At 43.9% G+C, this 16593-nt stretch overlaps 1 protein-coding gene across 3 annotated transcripts; it reads right to left on the bottom strand.

Annotated features, from left to right (window-relative positions):
• Nucleotides 1-14137: 14137 nt before the first annotated feature.
• Nucleotides 14138-15487, bottom strand: HNRNPH2 (heterogeneous nuclear ribonucleoprotein H2; the record flags this gene model as incomplete). Of its 3 annotated transcripts, none has more annotated exons than XM_084258437.1 (2): nt 14138-14792; nt 15090-15487. In XM_084258437.1, 2 exons carry the CDS (start codon nt 15485-15487, stop codon nt 14138-14140), a joined length of 1053 nt encoding a protein of 350 aa, XP_084114563.1. The 3 variants fall into 3 exon arrangements, with proteins under 3 accessions (XP_084114563.1, XP_084114562.1, XP_084114561.1); XM_084258436.1 differs by having other exon boundaries at nt 14138-15234; nt 15373-15487; XM_084258435.1 differs by having other exon boundaries at nt 14138-15487.
• Between the last annotated feature and the right edge of the window lie 1106 nt (nt 15488-16593).

The following is a 16593-nucleotide window of genomic DNA, read 5'->3' as shown; positions in this document are numbered from 1 at the left end:
GGTTGAGCCCTGGGCTGCGAAGCTGCCCGCAGCCTCTGCAGCGCTGGTTCATTCCCTGGCCACCGGCGAGGGTCCCACAAAAAAAAAAAATTCTAAACTTAGCTGGAATTCCCCTTATAGCTTGTATTTCTTTTTAGTTGTATTCTATCCATCCTGCTTCTTGACTATGAAGTCCTACTGGCTTTTGCCAGAGCCTGGTTTTATATAAAGGTCTCTTTCCCCCTGGTATGATAGTTTGAATAAAATCTGTTTTTGTCACTTCAACTCCTGTCCAGGTCTGTTTTTACCTTGATACTAAGAGCTAAAACCTGACTTCCCAGATTCCTGTTAGGATTCTAGTTTGTCTCATAATTGTCCATGATCTAAAGAATTACTGCAAGTTGCAATAACCTTTGTGCCTAGAGTGGCTGCTTTGTGAGCCACTCAGGAAATTGACCAAACTCCCATCTGAAGGGTAAATGGAAGTGATCAGGTTTTTTCCGCCCTCCTGCCCAGGCCTGCCCTCTCATCTTTTCCCATCTTCCACAAAATAGATGAGGAGAAGCAAAGAATCTAGAAATAGAGATGCTTAGGGAAGGGCAAACTCCTACCACTGCTGCTAATGGGACTTTATAACAATAAACACCAATAATGTAACTTAATCATGTACTAAAGATTTACATTTATTTTGTCGCTGAATCCAAAATAATTTCATTTCCTCCATTCCTCTCTATTCTCCAAAAACCTGCCTCTTTATCAAAGATAAGGCTGGTTCTTTCCCTCCTTGGCACTTGGCTGCTTCTTCTCTAAAATGAAGGTGGGCCTCCCTGGTGGCCTAGGGGTTAAGTCTCAGCACTATCTCTGCTATGGCCTGAGTTTGATCCCCGGCCAGGGAGCTGACCCACATAGCGCAGCAGACCTCTCCTGTCTCGCCCGATGCTCCCCTCAGATCGGTATTTCAGTAGATCTGCCTGTTCTGCTCCCCACTCTATCTCTGGTGAATCTTCTTGTCCCCTGCACCTCTGGCCTGCATCCCAGTTCTTCTATGCAAAGATAAAATCTTTAAAAAAAAATTAAAATGAAGGTAATAGTGCTCCCTCAGGGGATTGATTTGAGGATGTAGTGAGCTCTTCTGTGTGTGAGAACCAGGTCCTGTGAACATGGGACACTAGCATGTGAAAAGGGTATGGAAAATGCAGGCGTCTCTTGAGGGAACAGAGAATAGTGGAGTTTGCAAAGAACAGTAGCCGGCCTGTATCTGTCAGGGGCTGACTATTATGCCCACACTAGGAAACCTACTGTGACTGCACAAATTTGAAAGACTTGGACAAAATGGAGAAAGAAGAAAGAAAGAAAGAGAAAAAAATTACAACCCCCCCCCCAAAAAATGGAGAAAGACTTGCACGAGTCCACATGTGGGTGGATTGGGGAGTCTCCTTGAAAGGTTCACAGGAGTCATACATTTGTGGGGAGACTAGAAGGCTATCAGTGGTCAGAACAACTGGAACAACTGGTGGAATGGTCCTACTTGCAGTAGAGGCTCAGGAGCCTCCAGGCTGTATTTATTGTTTGTGTCAGGGCATGTCTGCTGAACTGGTGGGGGGCCTGCAAGGTATTACTTTGAGTCTTAATGCAGGTGTAGCGGTCTACCACAAAAGATCACTTTTCCCGAGGGAAAAGAGAACCAGGCACATGAGCTCAGTCCAAGAGCAAAGCCTTGGAAGCGTGGGGACTAGGACTCCTATTTGCGCCTACTCCAACACCTCATAGTCTAGTACAGGCAAGTGGTTCAGAAATAATTACTATAAATAAATTACAGTGACTCTCAGATGTTGTGTCTCGGTACCCATCTCTTCTTTTAGAAACCAGCCTCTCTCTTCAGAAGGCAGCAGGATGTGGGTTCTGTGCATCTGTCTGTGCAGATCACTACCACAGGCAGAGTGGGGCAGTGGTGAGGACTTCCTCAAACAGGTTCCAGATACAACCTAGGCCCTCGCTGCCCAAGTGAGTGAGGTTCTGCACCATAATAACCTGGTAACCCCACCAACACACCTGTTTGACTGGGTTTCAGCCCGTTGGGGGGCAGGTTGTGAAATGACCCTTGTGACACACTCAGCTTCGTATCAGGCACAGCCAGTGGAATTCGATTCCATCAGCAGCTATTCGTTGTGCAATAGTCCTCGAGGCCCAACCTGGAGAAACTTCCATTTTTGCTGACAGCTTAAGATCTCTTCTTGATGAAAAAGGGCCTTAACTTGTACATGAATGTCATGCACTTTCTTATCAGTTTCCTGGGGCTGAAATGAGGTGAGAAGATGTTCCAGGCTGGCAGATAGGATTACCTCTAGTTTAGTAACCTCCTTTATGGCTGGATGGAAGAACGCAGGAATGAATGAATGGGTGACAAACAGAATCCACGCATGAGCCAGAGGTCCTGTACATCAGGGTCACCTGGAGGCCTTGTTAAAACACAGAATTTTTGATTCTTCCCACAGAGTTTCTGATTCAGTAGTTCTGGTGTGGAGCCTGAGATTGTATTTCTAACAAGTCCCTGGGTCATGCTGATGCTGCTGGTCCAGGAACCACACTGCGAGGACCACTGGTGCCGGGGACCAGCCTCCGGAAAAATGTCGTGTCAGGGGTTCCTGAAAGGATGAGACGGCCTCGGTGACCTGTAAGGGGCTGAAACTTAAGGGCTGAGGGGAAGGGGATAAGGTAACGAGGAGACACAGACACAGGACGGGGTGCAAAAATCTTCTGCCGAGAGACTCAGCAGGTCTTTATTTATTCATTACTAGTAATCAAAAAAATACATTATCATGTGTAAAGCAGAAACAATTAGTGTATTATATTTCCATAGACTACTGGCTCCTACAGGTCTCAGCTAGCCTTCAAGGTTAATAGATAAAAAACCAAACCTAACACTAAAACTTATTATTTCAGTTAGACAATTACCTAAGACAGTGGATAGCAGCCAGTGCATCCCTATCAGCTAAAGTCTAAGCATCTATTTTATTTACATGGCCTTCAGCCGGAGACCAGCTGCTGCTCAGCTATCAGAACTTTTTCTACCTACAAACTTTTTAACGCAGTCAACTTCATTTAAAAACTTTCCTAAGAAACTTTTAAATAAAAAAGGAACTTCTAAAAAAGCAAAAGAAGGACTTACTATAATAGTTGTGCTGGTTTGCTTGTCAGATATGTATAATAAATTATTTCCCATTGTCAAGTGGGCCAAATTGTTTAATAACTAATATCTAAACAGGTAATTTTCCATGCCACTTGCTTGCAGTCTACTGATACATATAATTTATTGCCTAATGTACTTTTCTGATAAATTTTTCTCTTTTTATGACCAAGAACAAAAAATGAAGGAATGCTAGATCTTCAGCCTCACGGTGTGAGGCACAAAGAATCTTCAGCCCCATGGTGTGAGGCCCTTTACCTTCGCTGCTTGCCAGTGTCTTATCTGGCTGTGCCATCAAGGCCTCCTGCAGCACACTGGCAGAAGCCATCAGTGGATATTCCTTTTAAACCAGAATGGTTGTGGGCCTCCCCTGGTGGCACAGGTGGTTGAGTGCCAAGTTGTGAAGCTTTCCGCAGCCTCTGCAGTGCCGATTCGATGCCGGCTGGCCAGCGAGGGTCCCACATGGCGAGGCAGACCTCTCCTGTCACGCCCGCTGCTCCCCTCAGTAGTGTATTTTGTCAGTCTGCCTGTTCTATTCCCTGCTCTGTCTCTGGTGAATTCTCTCACCCTCCCACGCATCTGGCCTGTTCCCCGGTTCCTGTGTAAATGAATAAATATATCTTTAAAAAAAAAAAAACCAGAATGGTTGTGGCTGCAAACTTCCTGCCTCATGCCTACAATGCTCTGTTCACTCCCAGGAGTCACTCCAAAGGCACTTCTTTGATCATACTTCCTGAATGAACTCACCTTTACAGTTTCTAATTGATAGGCATGTGACCATTGATTGGCAGGATTGGGGGCAGAGTCGGCATCAGTGCCTGGATGCACCATCAACTCTCCCAGAAAGGACACAAAAAAATAAAGAAGAGAGAAGGATGAAGAAGAAGAGAAAAATAGTACGGGTCACAGTCATACAGTACAATGCACACATCTTAAATATACAACTGGCTGAATTTTACTTATATATCCACCATGTAACCAGATCAAGGTATAGAACATTTCCATCACCTCCTAAATTTCCCCCAGGACTTTTCCCAGTTAATCCAACCCCCCAGAGGTAACCACTGATCTGGTTACTGTAAATATACATCAATTTACACTTCCTAGAATGTTATACAAATGGACTTTTGGAAGGGGGTAGGAAGGTTGGCTTCTTTCACCCAGCATCATTATTTTGAGATTGTGTCCTTGTTATTGCTAAGTAGTATTCCATTGTATGGATATAGCACTGTTTATTTATCTACTCTTGTATTTATGCACATTAGAATGGCTTCCAGCTTAGAACAAGTATTGAGTTGCTATGAAAGTTCGTGTATAAGTCTATAAGTCTTTTGTCTCTTGGATATATACTTAGGGATGGGATTGTTGGATCATAGAGTAAGCATTTAAATGTAGTACAATACATTCAAAAGCCATGAATCTTAGACCTCTGTCTTCTGCCTAACCTGGCTTTTTATTTTAAAGAAGATAACTTCATTTTCCTCCCAAAAAATCTATATAGAGAATTGGAAAATGCAGCAGAGCAAAAAGAGGGGAAATTAAATCTCCTGTAGCCCAGCCTCAAATAAGCTCTCTCCTTTTGAGGGGATTTGACATTAACTATTGGCTGACTCAAGAATGCAGAATTACAGCTAGAGAGCTTTTGGAAAATTAACTGAGCTGACTGCCAAGCATAGAACCAATTTACAAATTGTGGAGATGCTGTCCGGAAAGGAATTAGAGTCAAGGTTCATTTGGACAGAGCCTCTAGTCTGGTCCAGAAAGGCAAAGAAATCCATGTTCTCTGCCAGCCTCTCTGGGCTTCCTTACTCACATGGCACAGGGGGCAAAGGAACACAAAACACAGTTCCCTCCTGCCCTGGCAACTGAACTTATGCCTATTTAGAGAAAATGCTTACAGTGCATCCTACCTTGTGCTACATCCATACAATGGAGTCTAGTGTAGTCATTAAATATGATTATGTTAGATCTGGGTTTATCAGTGGCACTATTTTTGGGACATATGTTAGCAGAGTGGCGAAGGTCATGGGCTGTAGAGACAGACTATCTGGGTTCCATACTTGGCTCCAACCCTGACCCTTTGACCTTAAATAAGCGATATCATTTTGCTGTACCACCATTTTATCATCTGTGAAAGGAGAGGGACAACAATATTTGCTTCCTCATGAGGCTACTTTGAAGATTAAATAAGATAAAATGCTGAGATGCTTAGAAAAGCACATAGAACAAGTGAAGCTTGATTCAAGATAAATTTGCCACCACAACCTGAAATAGGCCATCATCATTATTTCAAAGTCCTTCAACCTTTCTCTGGCCAAGCCACTTCTCTCCCTTATGATTAGTAAAACCTCCATTCTCTTTCTTTATTTTTTTAAGATTTATTTATTTATGCATACAAGAACTGGGGTACAGGCCAGAGGTGCGGGGGGTGAGAAGATGCACCAGAGACACAGTGGGGAACAGAACAGGCAGATTGAAATACACTGCTGAGGGGAGCAGTGAGCAAGACAAGAGAGGTCTGCTGTACCATTTGGGTAGCTCCCTGGCTGGCCGGGTATTGAACTCTTGTTGCAGAGGCTGCTGATAGTGCCACAGTGCTTAACCCTTTGCGCCACCAGGGAGGCCATCCATTCTCTTCAAACATCCAATTCTTCTTCCTCATACTCTCCCTCATGCAAATGACCAGATTCCCATTTATAGAACAAAAAAGGAGAAGCCATCAGAAAGGAGCTCCCTCATTTTCTCAACCCCAAACATGAGTCTGCTGATACCTGCACACAGCCTGTCAGGAGTCCCTCCAGGAAGACAGAGAAGCTTCCTCCTTATACTGAATGCTACACTCTCTATCTGGGCTTTGGATCCCAGGCCCATCTCTTCCCCAGCAAATGTACGCTACAATTATCCCTTCTCCCTACTGTATGTTCTTTCTTTCTTTTTTTTTCTTTTTTTTTTTTTTTTATTTTCCTTACTGTATATTCAACCACTATTCCCAACAGATCCTTTATGGTGAACTTGACACATTCACATTTCTCCCTGTTAAAAAAAAAAAAAAAGGCCTTTCTGGATCTCCAGTCCCACTCCTGCTACAACTTGGTGCTTTCATGCCCTACTCTGACAAACTGCTTCAAATAGCTGCCTATAAGCTTTTGTTTCCCCTTCCTTACCTTTCCCTCACTGCTGGCCACAGTCCAATCCATTTCAATCCAGACTCTGGCTCTGTCACTCCATGGAAACAGATCTGGCTAAGGTTGCCAATGACCTCCATATTCCTATATGCAACAGATATTTACTAATTCACATCTTATTTGACCCCGCAGCACCAACACACACTGTTGGCCATCCACTCCCTACTTCTTGAAAGTCTCTTCCTTTGACTTCCATGATATGAGTCTCTCCTAACAGTCTTTTAAACACCCCTGGCTGCTTTTTCTCTGTCTCCTTTATAGGATGTTCTTCCTCTACTCCACATTAAATCCTGGAGTTTCTCAAGTCTCCTTCCATTTTCCCCTTTGATACTCTCTGACCTTGTCATTATCTCAATACATGCTTCCATTACCACCTCCATGACAGAGCTCACAACTGGCATATCCAGGCTAGAGATACTCCAGGTATCTTCTGAGTTCCAGATCCATGAACTGAACTACCTATATGGCTCGCTTTGTGTTTTCAAAGATATCTCCAACACAATATGTCTAAGACAAGTCTCACAATCTTCATCCCTGAACTTGGTGTTCAGTGTCTCTATCTGGTACCCCAAACACCCAGCTGTACAGCCAGGAACTGACAAGTCATCCTTTACCTTCCCTTCCAGCTTACTCCCAATTGCAATCCATTGCCACGCCCTGTGTATTTTACTTCCTAAGTAATTCTTAGTCCTACCATCACCTCTACTGTTGATTGTTGCAATAGTTCCTAATGGGATGCCCCAAATATTCTGCCGCCTTCCCACTCCTTTGTTCACACAATAGCCATGGTAATATTTTGAAAAGATAACTCCAATTCATTACCCCCAGCCTATCTTAGGATTCAGATGAAATGGTACTGGAAGTCCAGACCCCTGCATACTATCACAGCCTCAGCTCCTATCACAGTGCTCTCTTGCAGCCTCTTGAATTCCATCCATACTGGCACTCTTTCTGTCTACTTTACTCACCATGCTAACTCTGAACATGTAGGCTTAAGCCTTCTCTCTTAAACCCTATCTCCAACCGAATTGGCCTCTACACTTTCTTTACCTCTTAGTTCAATAATCATGTTCCCAGGGCAGCATTCCTGACCTTGACCAGTTAAATCTCCCTATTTTAGCCTTTCAGAGCACCTTGGACACCTTCTTCCTAGTACTTGTAATTCCAAGTACACACTTGATGGCCATTTGCTTGCCACTTAGCTCCCTCTACTAGAGCTCTATGAAGACAAAGACCTTATAGATGGTTTTGCTCATGTCTAGCTCCTCAGCACCCAGCACAGTGCCTGACAATAAGTAGGCCCTCAATAAATATTTTGTGAATGAGTGAGTGAGCAGGCACTATTTGGTGGTCTTTTAAAAAAGAATTGTGACCCCCACCCCTACCCCAGCAGGCTAGGCTGATATCTACTGCCTGAGTGTTACTTCTGGCAAAGAGAAATAGAGCCAGACAGTAGTTTAAAAAGCAGTAAATACTGATTTTATTCGGCACTATTGGAATAGGGGGCAAGAGACCTCAGTATAGAACTGTGCTCAATTCTGAATACAAGGCAAGCAGGGATTTATAGGCAAGGAACAGAGTGTGGTGATCAGCGGATAGAAAATTACTAAAAGGAGGGGGCCTCCCCGGTGGCACAGTTGAGCGCTGGGTTGCGAAGCTGCCCGCAGCCTCTGCAGCACCGGTTCGATCCCTGGCCACTGGGCAAGGGTTCCACATGGCGCACAGACCTCTCCTGCCGCCTGCTTCTCCCCTCAGCAGTGTACTTTGTCAGTCTGCCTGCTCTGCTCTCCCTTCTGGCTCTGGTGAATTCTCTCACCCTCCTGCGCTTCTGACTGCACCCAGTGCTTGTATAAATAAATAAATAAATCTTTAAAAAAATTACTAAAAGGAGATGTCAAAGAGAGGGGATTGTTGTTACAGGGACTTAACAGGTTTCTTACTAAAGGCCGGCCAAAGTGAGACACTGCAGGATCCTTGCTTTTCAGCAAGGCTAGGCATGCCAAGAATGGGACAGTGCCCAAGAATGAGGTCTAGTTGAAAAAAGAGCTTGAAAGATCCGGTCTAAAGTTGGGTTAACGAGGGATTCTTTGTCATTTCCTTAGGTCATTGTATTCTTCTTTATCATCCTGACCTCCCCTTCCTGATCATCTGACCACAAAAATATGTATGTCCACTATTCTTTATTTCTTACTCCATAGGCATTTATAAGCACTTTTTTGAAGTGTGAGTTATATTTGCAAAGTTCACCCACTTTAAGTGTACAATTCAGTGGTTTTTAGTAAATGTACAGAGTTGTGCAAACCATTGATCTCAGTTTAGGTTTTCATTATCTCTAAATGACCCTTCTTGTCCACTGGCAGCCATCCCCCCCTGTTGCCATTCCATAGGCACTTTTGAAGGCCCTCATCTTGGCCTCAGAAGAAAAGGTACAGACTAACTAGACAATCCAAAACCAAAACTACCACCCTTGAGATAATTTGAGACCCACCAAGAAATAACGGTGCCGTCTGATTATTTGCTCAAAAAAAAAAAAAGAAGCCAAGTCAGTGTGTACTGAGGAATGGGAAGAAGTCTCAAGGACGAGGTAGAACATTTGAAGGCTTTGTTGCAACGAGGGAGAAAAAAAACAGGGAAAAAAGAAAAATAATGAGTTGAGAAATATACAGACAAAAGAACCAACATGTTTTCAGAACTTTCTAAAGTTCCAATATGGTGTTGTGACAGTTGGCGAGCTGTTTGTCCTTGATCTGTTCAGCAATGGGAGTTTCTAGAACAGGATTAATCACAAGCCATAAGAGTCGAATCAACAGTCAACCGAAAAATAAACATGTATTGAGCGCCTACTGTGTGCCGCGCAAGGGGCTCTGCTTAGGGATAAGCGGCCTCCAGCCTCTCATCAGAGGTCCCCTCCCACCGACTCTCCGGGTTGCCCTGAGCGCGGGGGACCAGGCCAATATAATCCACGAAAGAGGGCGCGTAGGGAGGCTCCAGGGCCGTTCCTCCTCCGCCCTGGAGCCCGGATCGGCCCTGCGGCTCCGGCTCTAGGCGCTTCGAAAGGAGCGAAAGGGACCTGGGAGGGCGGGCAAGACTCCCGGGTCAGACTTAAGATGTCGGATATGGTGGGCCACCCTCTCCCGGCTTCGCGGACACCACTCCCCGCCCACCCCCTCGCCGCCAGCTGCCAGTCACCTCGCTGGCCACACCCCCTCGGCTGCCGCCTGCGCCGCCGCCCCGCCCCGCCCCACCCGCCGCCATTGCCCGGACGGCAGGCCCCCCACTACCCCACTCCCGCCTCCATCTCTTCCCCGGAAACGAAATAGACAAGAGCTGAGAAGGAGGGAGGGGGAATTGAATGTCTCCGGAAAACTGTGGGGTGACGGACAATCGATTCTTACCAAATTCACTCTGAGCCCTCCTGAGCCCCCTGCTTGAATCTTTCTCCGCCTCCGGGCTCTCTAAGTGTAGGAAAAGGGGATTAGGGGCTGGGGAACGGGAGGAGGCGCTGGGTCCAGCGCTGCTCACCTCCAGCCACAACACGCGAGTCCCAGAGCTCGGCTTCCCTTACACCATCCCCTGCGGTCTGAGCCCTGGCCGCCTCTTTCCCTTGCCTCACATTCTTTCTTCCTCCCCACTAGCACCCTGATTCTTTCTCAAAGAAAGGGTAGATTCTCACCCATCCTGAGACTTAGTTTACTTATCTCTAAAGTGGGGGTGGCATTGACACATAATGGCATCAAGTTTATAAGAAACAAGGCCGGTGCGAAGGATTGAGAGCAAGAAGAGGGAGGAACCGATGGAGGGAGGGAGGAAGTGGATCCTGGAAAGGGGTCTTTACAATATGCAGAGAGAGGTCCTAACTAGTGCATTAGTCATAGCATTAGACTACATAATGGCTCCGAAAACAATTACTAAATAGATAACTGAATCTCAGTACCCAGCCCTTCTTTCAGAAGCCTAACATGGTCTTTAGATCTGCGTTCTGTGCATCTGTCTGTGCAGATCACTACCACAGGCAGAGTGGGGCAGTGGTGAGGACTTCCTCAAACAGGTTCCAGATACAACCTAGGCCCTCGCTGCCCAAGTGAGTGAGGTTCTGCACCATAATAACCTGGTAACCCCACCAACATGCCTGCTTTGACTGAGTTTCAGCCCGTTGGGGGGCAGGTTGTGAAATGACCCTTGTGACATACTCAGCTTCGTATCAGGCACAGCCAGTGGAATTCGATTCCATCAGCAGCTATCCGTTGTGCAATAGTCCTCGAGGCCCATCTTGGAGAAACTTCCACTTTTGCTGACAGCCTAAGGTCTCTTCTCGAAGAAAAAAGGGCTTTAACTTCTACATGAATGTCATGCACTTTCTTATCAGTTTCCTGGGGCTGAAATGAAGTGAGAAGATGTTCCAGGCTGGCAGATAGGATTACCTCTAGTTTAGTAACCTCCTTTATGGCTGGATGGAAGAACGCAGGAATGAATGAATGGGTGACTAACAGAATCCTGTACATCAGGGTCACCTAGAGGCCTTGTTAAAATGGAATATTGGGTCCTGCTGACGCCTGTGTGTGCTGTTAATTTAGCCCTTGAACCACCACAGGTTCTTGTCCCATAAAGCCATAAAAAGCAATTCGCAGACATGTTAGATAAGCAGAGAGAAACAAACTTTAAGAAAGTAATGTTTATTTAATGGAGGAAAGCAAGGACTCCCAGGTATGCTGTACTTGGGAGGGGCAAGAAAACCGTTGTGGGTCTGTGTCTAGTGGCATTTAAACCTTTTTTCCTCTGTTCTAAAATCTCATCATCCTATTTTGTGATTGGCAGTTCCCCCCAGTGGCTATAGTCCTCCAGGCAGATGTGCCCATTTTCCCAGCTTTTATCTTAGCGTTTCTCTTTTTATCTCCCCTGTCCAAGGTCTCCTCAAATTTACTGTCCCAATTAACTTCAAATTTTAGTCTTAAAATTTACTGTCCTTACTAGCCCTCCTGAATTTCTCTGCCCTTATCTCAGAAGCCTCTTTTAACTCTCCCACAGTCCCTATGTGGACTGTTCCTGAAACTGCCTAATTAACCCTAACTTGCCCTGGGACTCACTGCCCACAGAGTTTCTGATTTAGTGGATCTAGTGTGGAGCCTGAGATTGCATTTATAACAAGTCCCTAGGTCATGCTGCTGCTCCTGGTCCAGGAACCACACTGTGAGGACCACTGGCAGAAGCCATCAGTAGAGATTCCTTTTAAACCACAATGGTTGTGGCTGCAAACTTCCTGCCTCAAGCCTGCTACGTATCCTCTGACTTGATTGAAAGAACCTCTCAGGAAGCTCTTGAGCCTTGGATTCAAGAGAGTTGGAGGTGTTGTATGTGTACAGACTGCTGCCCCTTTCTACACCTCTGTTGCTGATCGTTACCTTCTCTGGGGTCTCTGGACTATTTTCCTGAGTCCTTCTGAGTTGTTTTACTCAGCAAACAGGAAGCAAACACCCACCTGGGACTTGGTGACATCTAGTGGCTAACTGGAGAATCTTTATTCGTACTTTTGAGAATGTTCTCGAAAATTTACTTAGCAGCCAGGAAAGCAAAAATGCCAATTCTTGATTCCTCTGAAAAGGCTTCCTGAACAGCTTAGGAAGACAAGGTAATGATTAGCTTAGTCTGGCATGAATCAAAATGGACTATGTTTTCTTCACAGCTGTGACAAATTAAGACATCCAAGAATCTCAAATCACCTTCTTCTATATCGTCAGTGTGAATGATTTTCTAGAACTGTTGTGCTCACTAGTGTCCTTGAATAAAATAGTCAGGAAATGTCAATTTGGTATTTGTTTCCCATCTTAGAGCATTTCTTTGGGACCAAGTCCTAACTAGACTGGGGATAACAATCCATTTCCAGGCAGGTCAGAAGATCTAGAGAACTGTATAGTCAGAGCAGCTGATACCGACGGCAAGGTTTCCAGCCCTGAAGATGATTGAGAGGGGCAACTGTTATGGCCACCATGAGATAGAGATGTAAGACACCCCCAGATGCCACTGATGAGTTTTCAGGGAAGGTGAAAGGTATTGTAAATAGGAATATGCAATTTGTACTTAAAAAATGCTTTCAATTACTTGTTATGGGAATATAGGGGAGGCAACTAGGCATCATGAAAGCAGCTACTTCTTAAAAGTTGCTCTTTTAGAATTTAGAACTGTGATGGGTGGTAAAATGTGACTGTAAAAAAAGCAGCACCAAGATTCTGAGGCATCACCCCAGGACTAACAAATTTCAGTAACTCGGGGGGAGGAGGGGGTGACGAAGTAATCAGCTGGAACAAGCTCTGCAGATGATTCTGGTGTTCATTAAGGTTTGAGCAGCACTGGTTTAAAGCAAGTTTTAAATGCCCCGAAAAGCCTTAAAGGGTGTTTCGATTCCATTAGTGAACTCGTGAAGGAGGCTGAATTATTTCCCTAAATCACATGGGCATTATTAAAATATATATATATTAATATATATATATATATATATATAAAGGCACCTTGCATCTTCCAGTTAAACACAAAAGGAAGATAATTTGCTTTTTACTTCTTTGGATTCTGGAGAATGCTGTCATGATAAAGTACAAAGTCTCCAGAGTAGCCCTACAGTCCCGAGCATACGGTGCACAGAAAAATGTGCTACCTTAATGTTAAACAAAGCAGCACAAATTAAAATATCAAAGGGATACCACTTTTCAACTAACAAATTGGCCAAGATCAAGAATAATGTGCATCATTAAAACAATTGGGGAAAAATTAAACAATATATACTCTTAGTAGAAATACAAAGTACCTTAATCTTTCTGGTATACAAATCCAAAGCTTTAAAAATGTTATCTTTGAATCAGCAATTACATTTGTAGGAATACGTTTTAGGAATAATAATATAGGCAATGAAGTATGTATAAAGTATGTTTGAATGTCAATGGAAGATTGTGTAGAGTGCTCATATGATAGAATGATAAAAATCAAACTGTACAAGATTATTTTTCCAGTTTTTAAAAGGAAGATTTATTTAACAAGTTTCACTTAGTACAATACATCTAATGGAAATCACAATACAAGGAGATTTAAATCAAAGCCTTAGAATTTCATACAAACAACACAACCAAACTCCTAAAGTATTGGTAATTACATCTCAAAATTTTCCCAGATCCTAAAAAAAAATAGAAATGTACACTCACGTGCCTTACAGGATATTAAACCAAAGAGCTAGAATTAACAAACATGCCAAATGTTTTCACTTTGAATCGTAGACACAGCTCCTATATTTGAGTTTTACAGAAAAGCATGTTTCTCAACATGCATCCAAAGTTTTCAATGTATTGTGGTATAAGAGCAACATTTAACATAAGTGAAACTGCTTTAACCTAAATACGCTTACTGCTTAGGTACACTCCTACAACATAACTAACTTGAGGAAAGCTGAAAGCTGTTTTAACAGTTATGGTCAATACTGAACTTTGTTATTACATCCTAGATGAATGTTTCAGTGTTCAAAATTACTGAGCTTGATGTTTTTAAAACAATCTTGACTTCCACTTTACAGTAAGCATGAATCACAAGCCTGTAATGCAAAACTGTTAAACTTAATTTTTGTTTTCTTAAAAAAAAAAGAGAGAGAAAAAGAAAACGAAAGAAGCTGACCAAGAGTGATCAGAATCAATTATATTTCCCATTTACCAATCATACTGGATATGCTAGACATCCCTCCCATTCTACTCAACTCCCATATATGCACAGCTTTTATTTCTGTAGTAGCTGCTCGGCACTCCTTCTCCACCTAAGCAAGGTTGGACTGATAGTCACTAGAGTTTTCCTGCAGAACTTGGTCATATCCACTCATACTGCTCTGACCACCATAGCCACCTCCATAACCACCACTCAGCTGCTGGCTAGCAGGACCCCCGTAACTGGACTGGTTGGACAAGCCCATCCCTCCCATCATTTGGCTACCGTAAGCGCCACCACTTGCCCCTGCTGTAGAATTCAAAAAGAGTTCTACGTAGCTGTGATCGTAAGCCCCCCCACTCGTTCCTGCAGTAGAATTCAGGAAGAGCTCCACATATCTGTGTTGCATATTAGCTTTGTCTTTTGCCATAGCTGCCACAGCATCTTCATGAGTAGCAAATTCAACATCTGCCTCACCAGTAACTCTGCCATCGGGTCCAATTTCAATGTGTACTCTCATGGGGTTAAGAGGGGAGAAAAAATTGTAAATATCATTCTCGGTGGCTCTGTAAGGTAATCCCCTCATGTGCACACAGTGCCCTGTAGTGCTCTGGAAACTGGACCCACCATCTCCGTATCTATGATCAGACATTCCTGAAAAACAGTAATTGAGGTCTCTTCCAAACCTATCAGATCCAAAGCCATACCCATCATTATAGCCACCATAATCATCGTAGCCTCCATACCCACCGCCATAGGCACCCCGCCTCATCCTTTCAAACCCAGCCCCTCTGCCAAGGCTATTATATCCTCTGCCAGCCCCCGGCCTATCATAGGGACCCGGCCGCTGCATAGCCATAAGCTTTCGAGGGGGGTCATAATGGGTTCGGACTTCAGCTCGGCTACTCTTGAAGATTTCAATGTATCTGTGCCCTATTCTTTCCTTGTGTTTCTTTAAGGCCTTTTCAGCTATCTCCTGGGAAGCAAACTGCACAAAAGCCTCCCCTGTGCTCCGCCCCTGAAAGTCCACCGGCAGTGTCATCCCATTTGGCACAATTTCCAACCCTGAAAAAAACTGAACAATCTCCTCCTTGCTACAGCCAAATGGGAGTCCTCTAAGGCGGACGAAGCCATCGTTGGCCGTGTCAGGACTATTTGGACCTGTGTGCTTCAACACCCAATCCATTTCAACACTGTTGGACTTGAATACTTCGACATATCTGTGTCCCATGGTTTCTCTGTCCTTCTTCAAAGCCAGTTTCACTTCATCTTCGGATTCAAGTTCGACAAATGCTTCACCACTCGGTCTGCCTTCTCTGGTGTAGATGAAACGAATACCTGATGTACCATTTTGGATTTTGCAGTCGGAGAAGAAGCGCATCACTTCATCAGCTGAGCAGGACCAGGGCAGGCCCCTGACCTTCACCACGAACCCCTCCCTGCCTTCCGTGCTCAGCATCATGGTGACTGTTGGGTTCTTGGTGGCAAGCTGGACAAGGCAATTTCGTTATGGCTGAAAAAAATTAGAAGATCATTGTCATGGGAAAATGTGCACAACACAGTGAGAGAAAAAAAGTCAACTGTTAATTAAATCAAACAAAATTCAATCACCCTGATAGCTTCTCTGTAAGACATTCAGATGAATAAAAAGACTAGCCAAATGTCTAACTCACCCATCATCTACTTAATATTTATTTATTCATTCAGTATCTATTATGTGTTAGATACCATTAATGGTGGTTATTCTGGAGTGGTAAGATTATAGGAGCTTTTTGCTTCAGGCAATTTTTGTTCTTTGGACATCTCTGTATGTTCTAACTTTTTTGCATCAACCATTTTATTACCACCATAGTCAGAAGATAAGAAGTCATAAAAAATTAATAGCAAAATCAGTAGAAGACATCACAAATAAAAGATGGCCATATCAGATTACATAAAAAATGAAAAGCTTCATATAAAGAACTCATGCAAATTGACAAAATCAGGAAAATATTAAAGCCTAAGAGATAAGTGGAAAAAAACATTATGGGGAATTCACCCATTCCTTTTACATTTTTCAGTTTTCAGGTCCAGTACTTTGGCACAAAGATCAATAAGCCCAGAAAGAGCCTGTGGTCCTATAGGAGCACTGTGTCTTTACTGAAAATACAGGGCAAATAAATGCTATTCTGCTATGGCATAATTCTGTGCAGGGAGGTAGGGTGATATAAAGCAGAGACTGGCTGGTGAATTTCTACCAGTTGGCAGCAGAACAATTAAACAGACTAACCCGGTTCAGGGATCCATGAGCAGATTTTTGAAACTACGATGGTGCATAAATAAGAGGCCAGGCAGGTGATTAAAAAAAGCTGGTAAGCTAAGAGATCAGACCCCAAAAGCATCATTTGATAGACAACTGCTCAAGAGCCATTTAAGGGTTTTAAACAGGGGAGGGAGTGGAGTGGAGGGGAGTGACGTCATCAGAACCCTTTCAATAGATCACCCTGGCAACACTGTGGAACTCAAACAGAGGGGGTAGGGTTAGAACTCCAGTCTCTTAGAAATAATGTTAAGGGATTCACCTAAAGC

This window comes from Talpa europaea (genome assembly GCF_964194135.1).
Source record: "Talpa europaea genome assembly, chromosome: X".
Lineage (NCBI taxonomy): Eukaryota > Metazoa > Chordata > Mammalia > Eulipotyphla > Talpidae > Talpa > Talpa europaea.
Note: the sequence above shows the minus strand (reverse complement) of the source record. Positions and strands in the feature narration are given on the sequence as shown.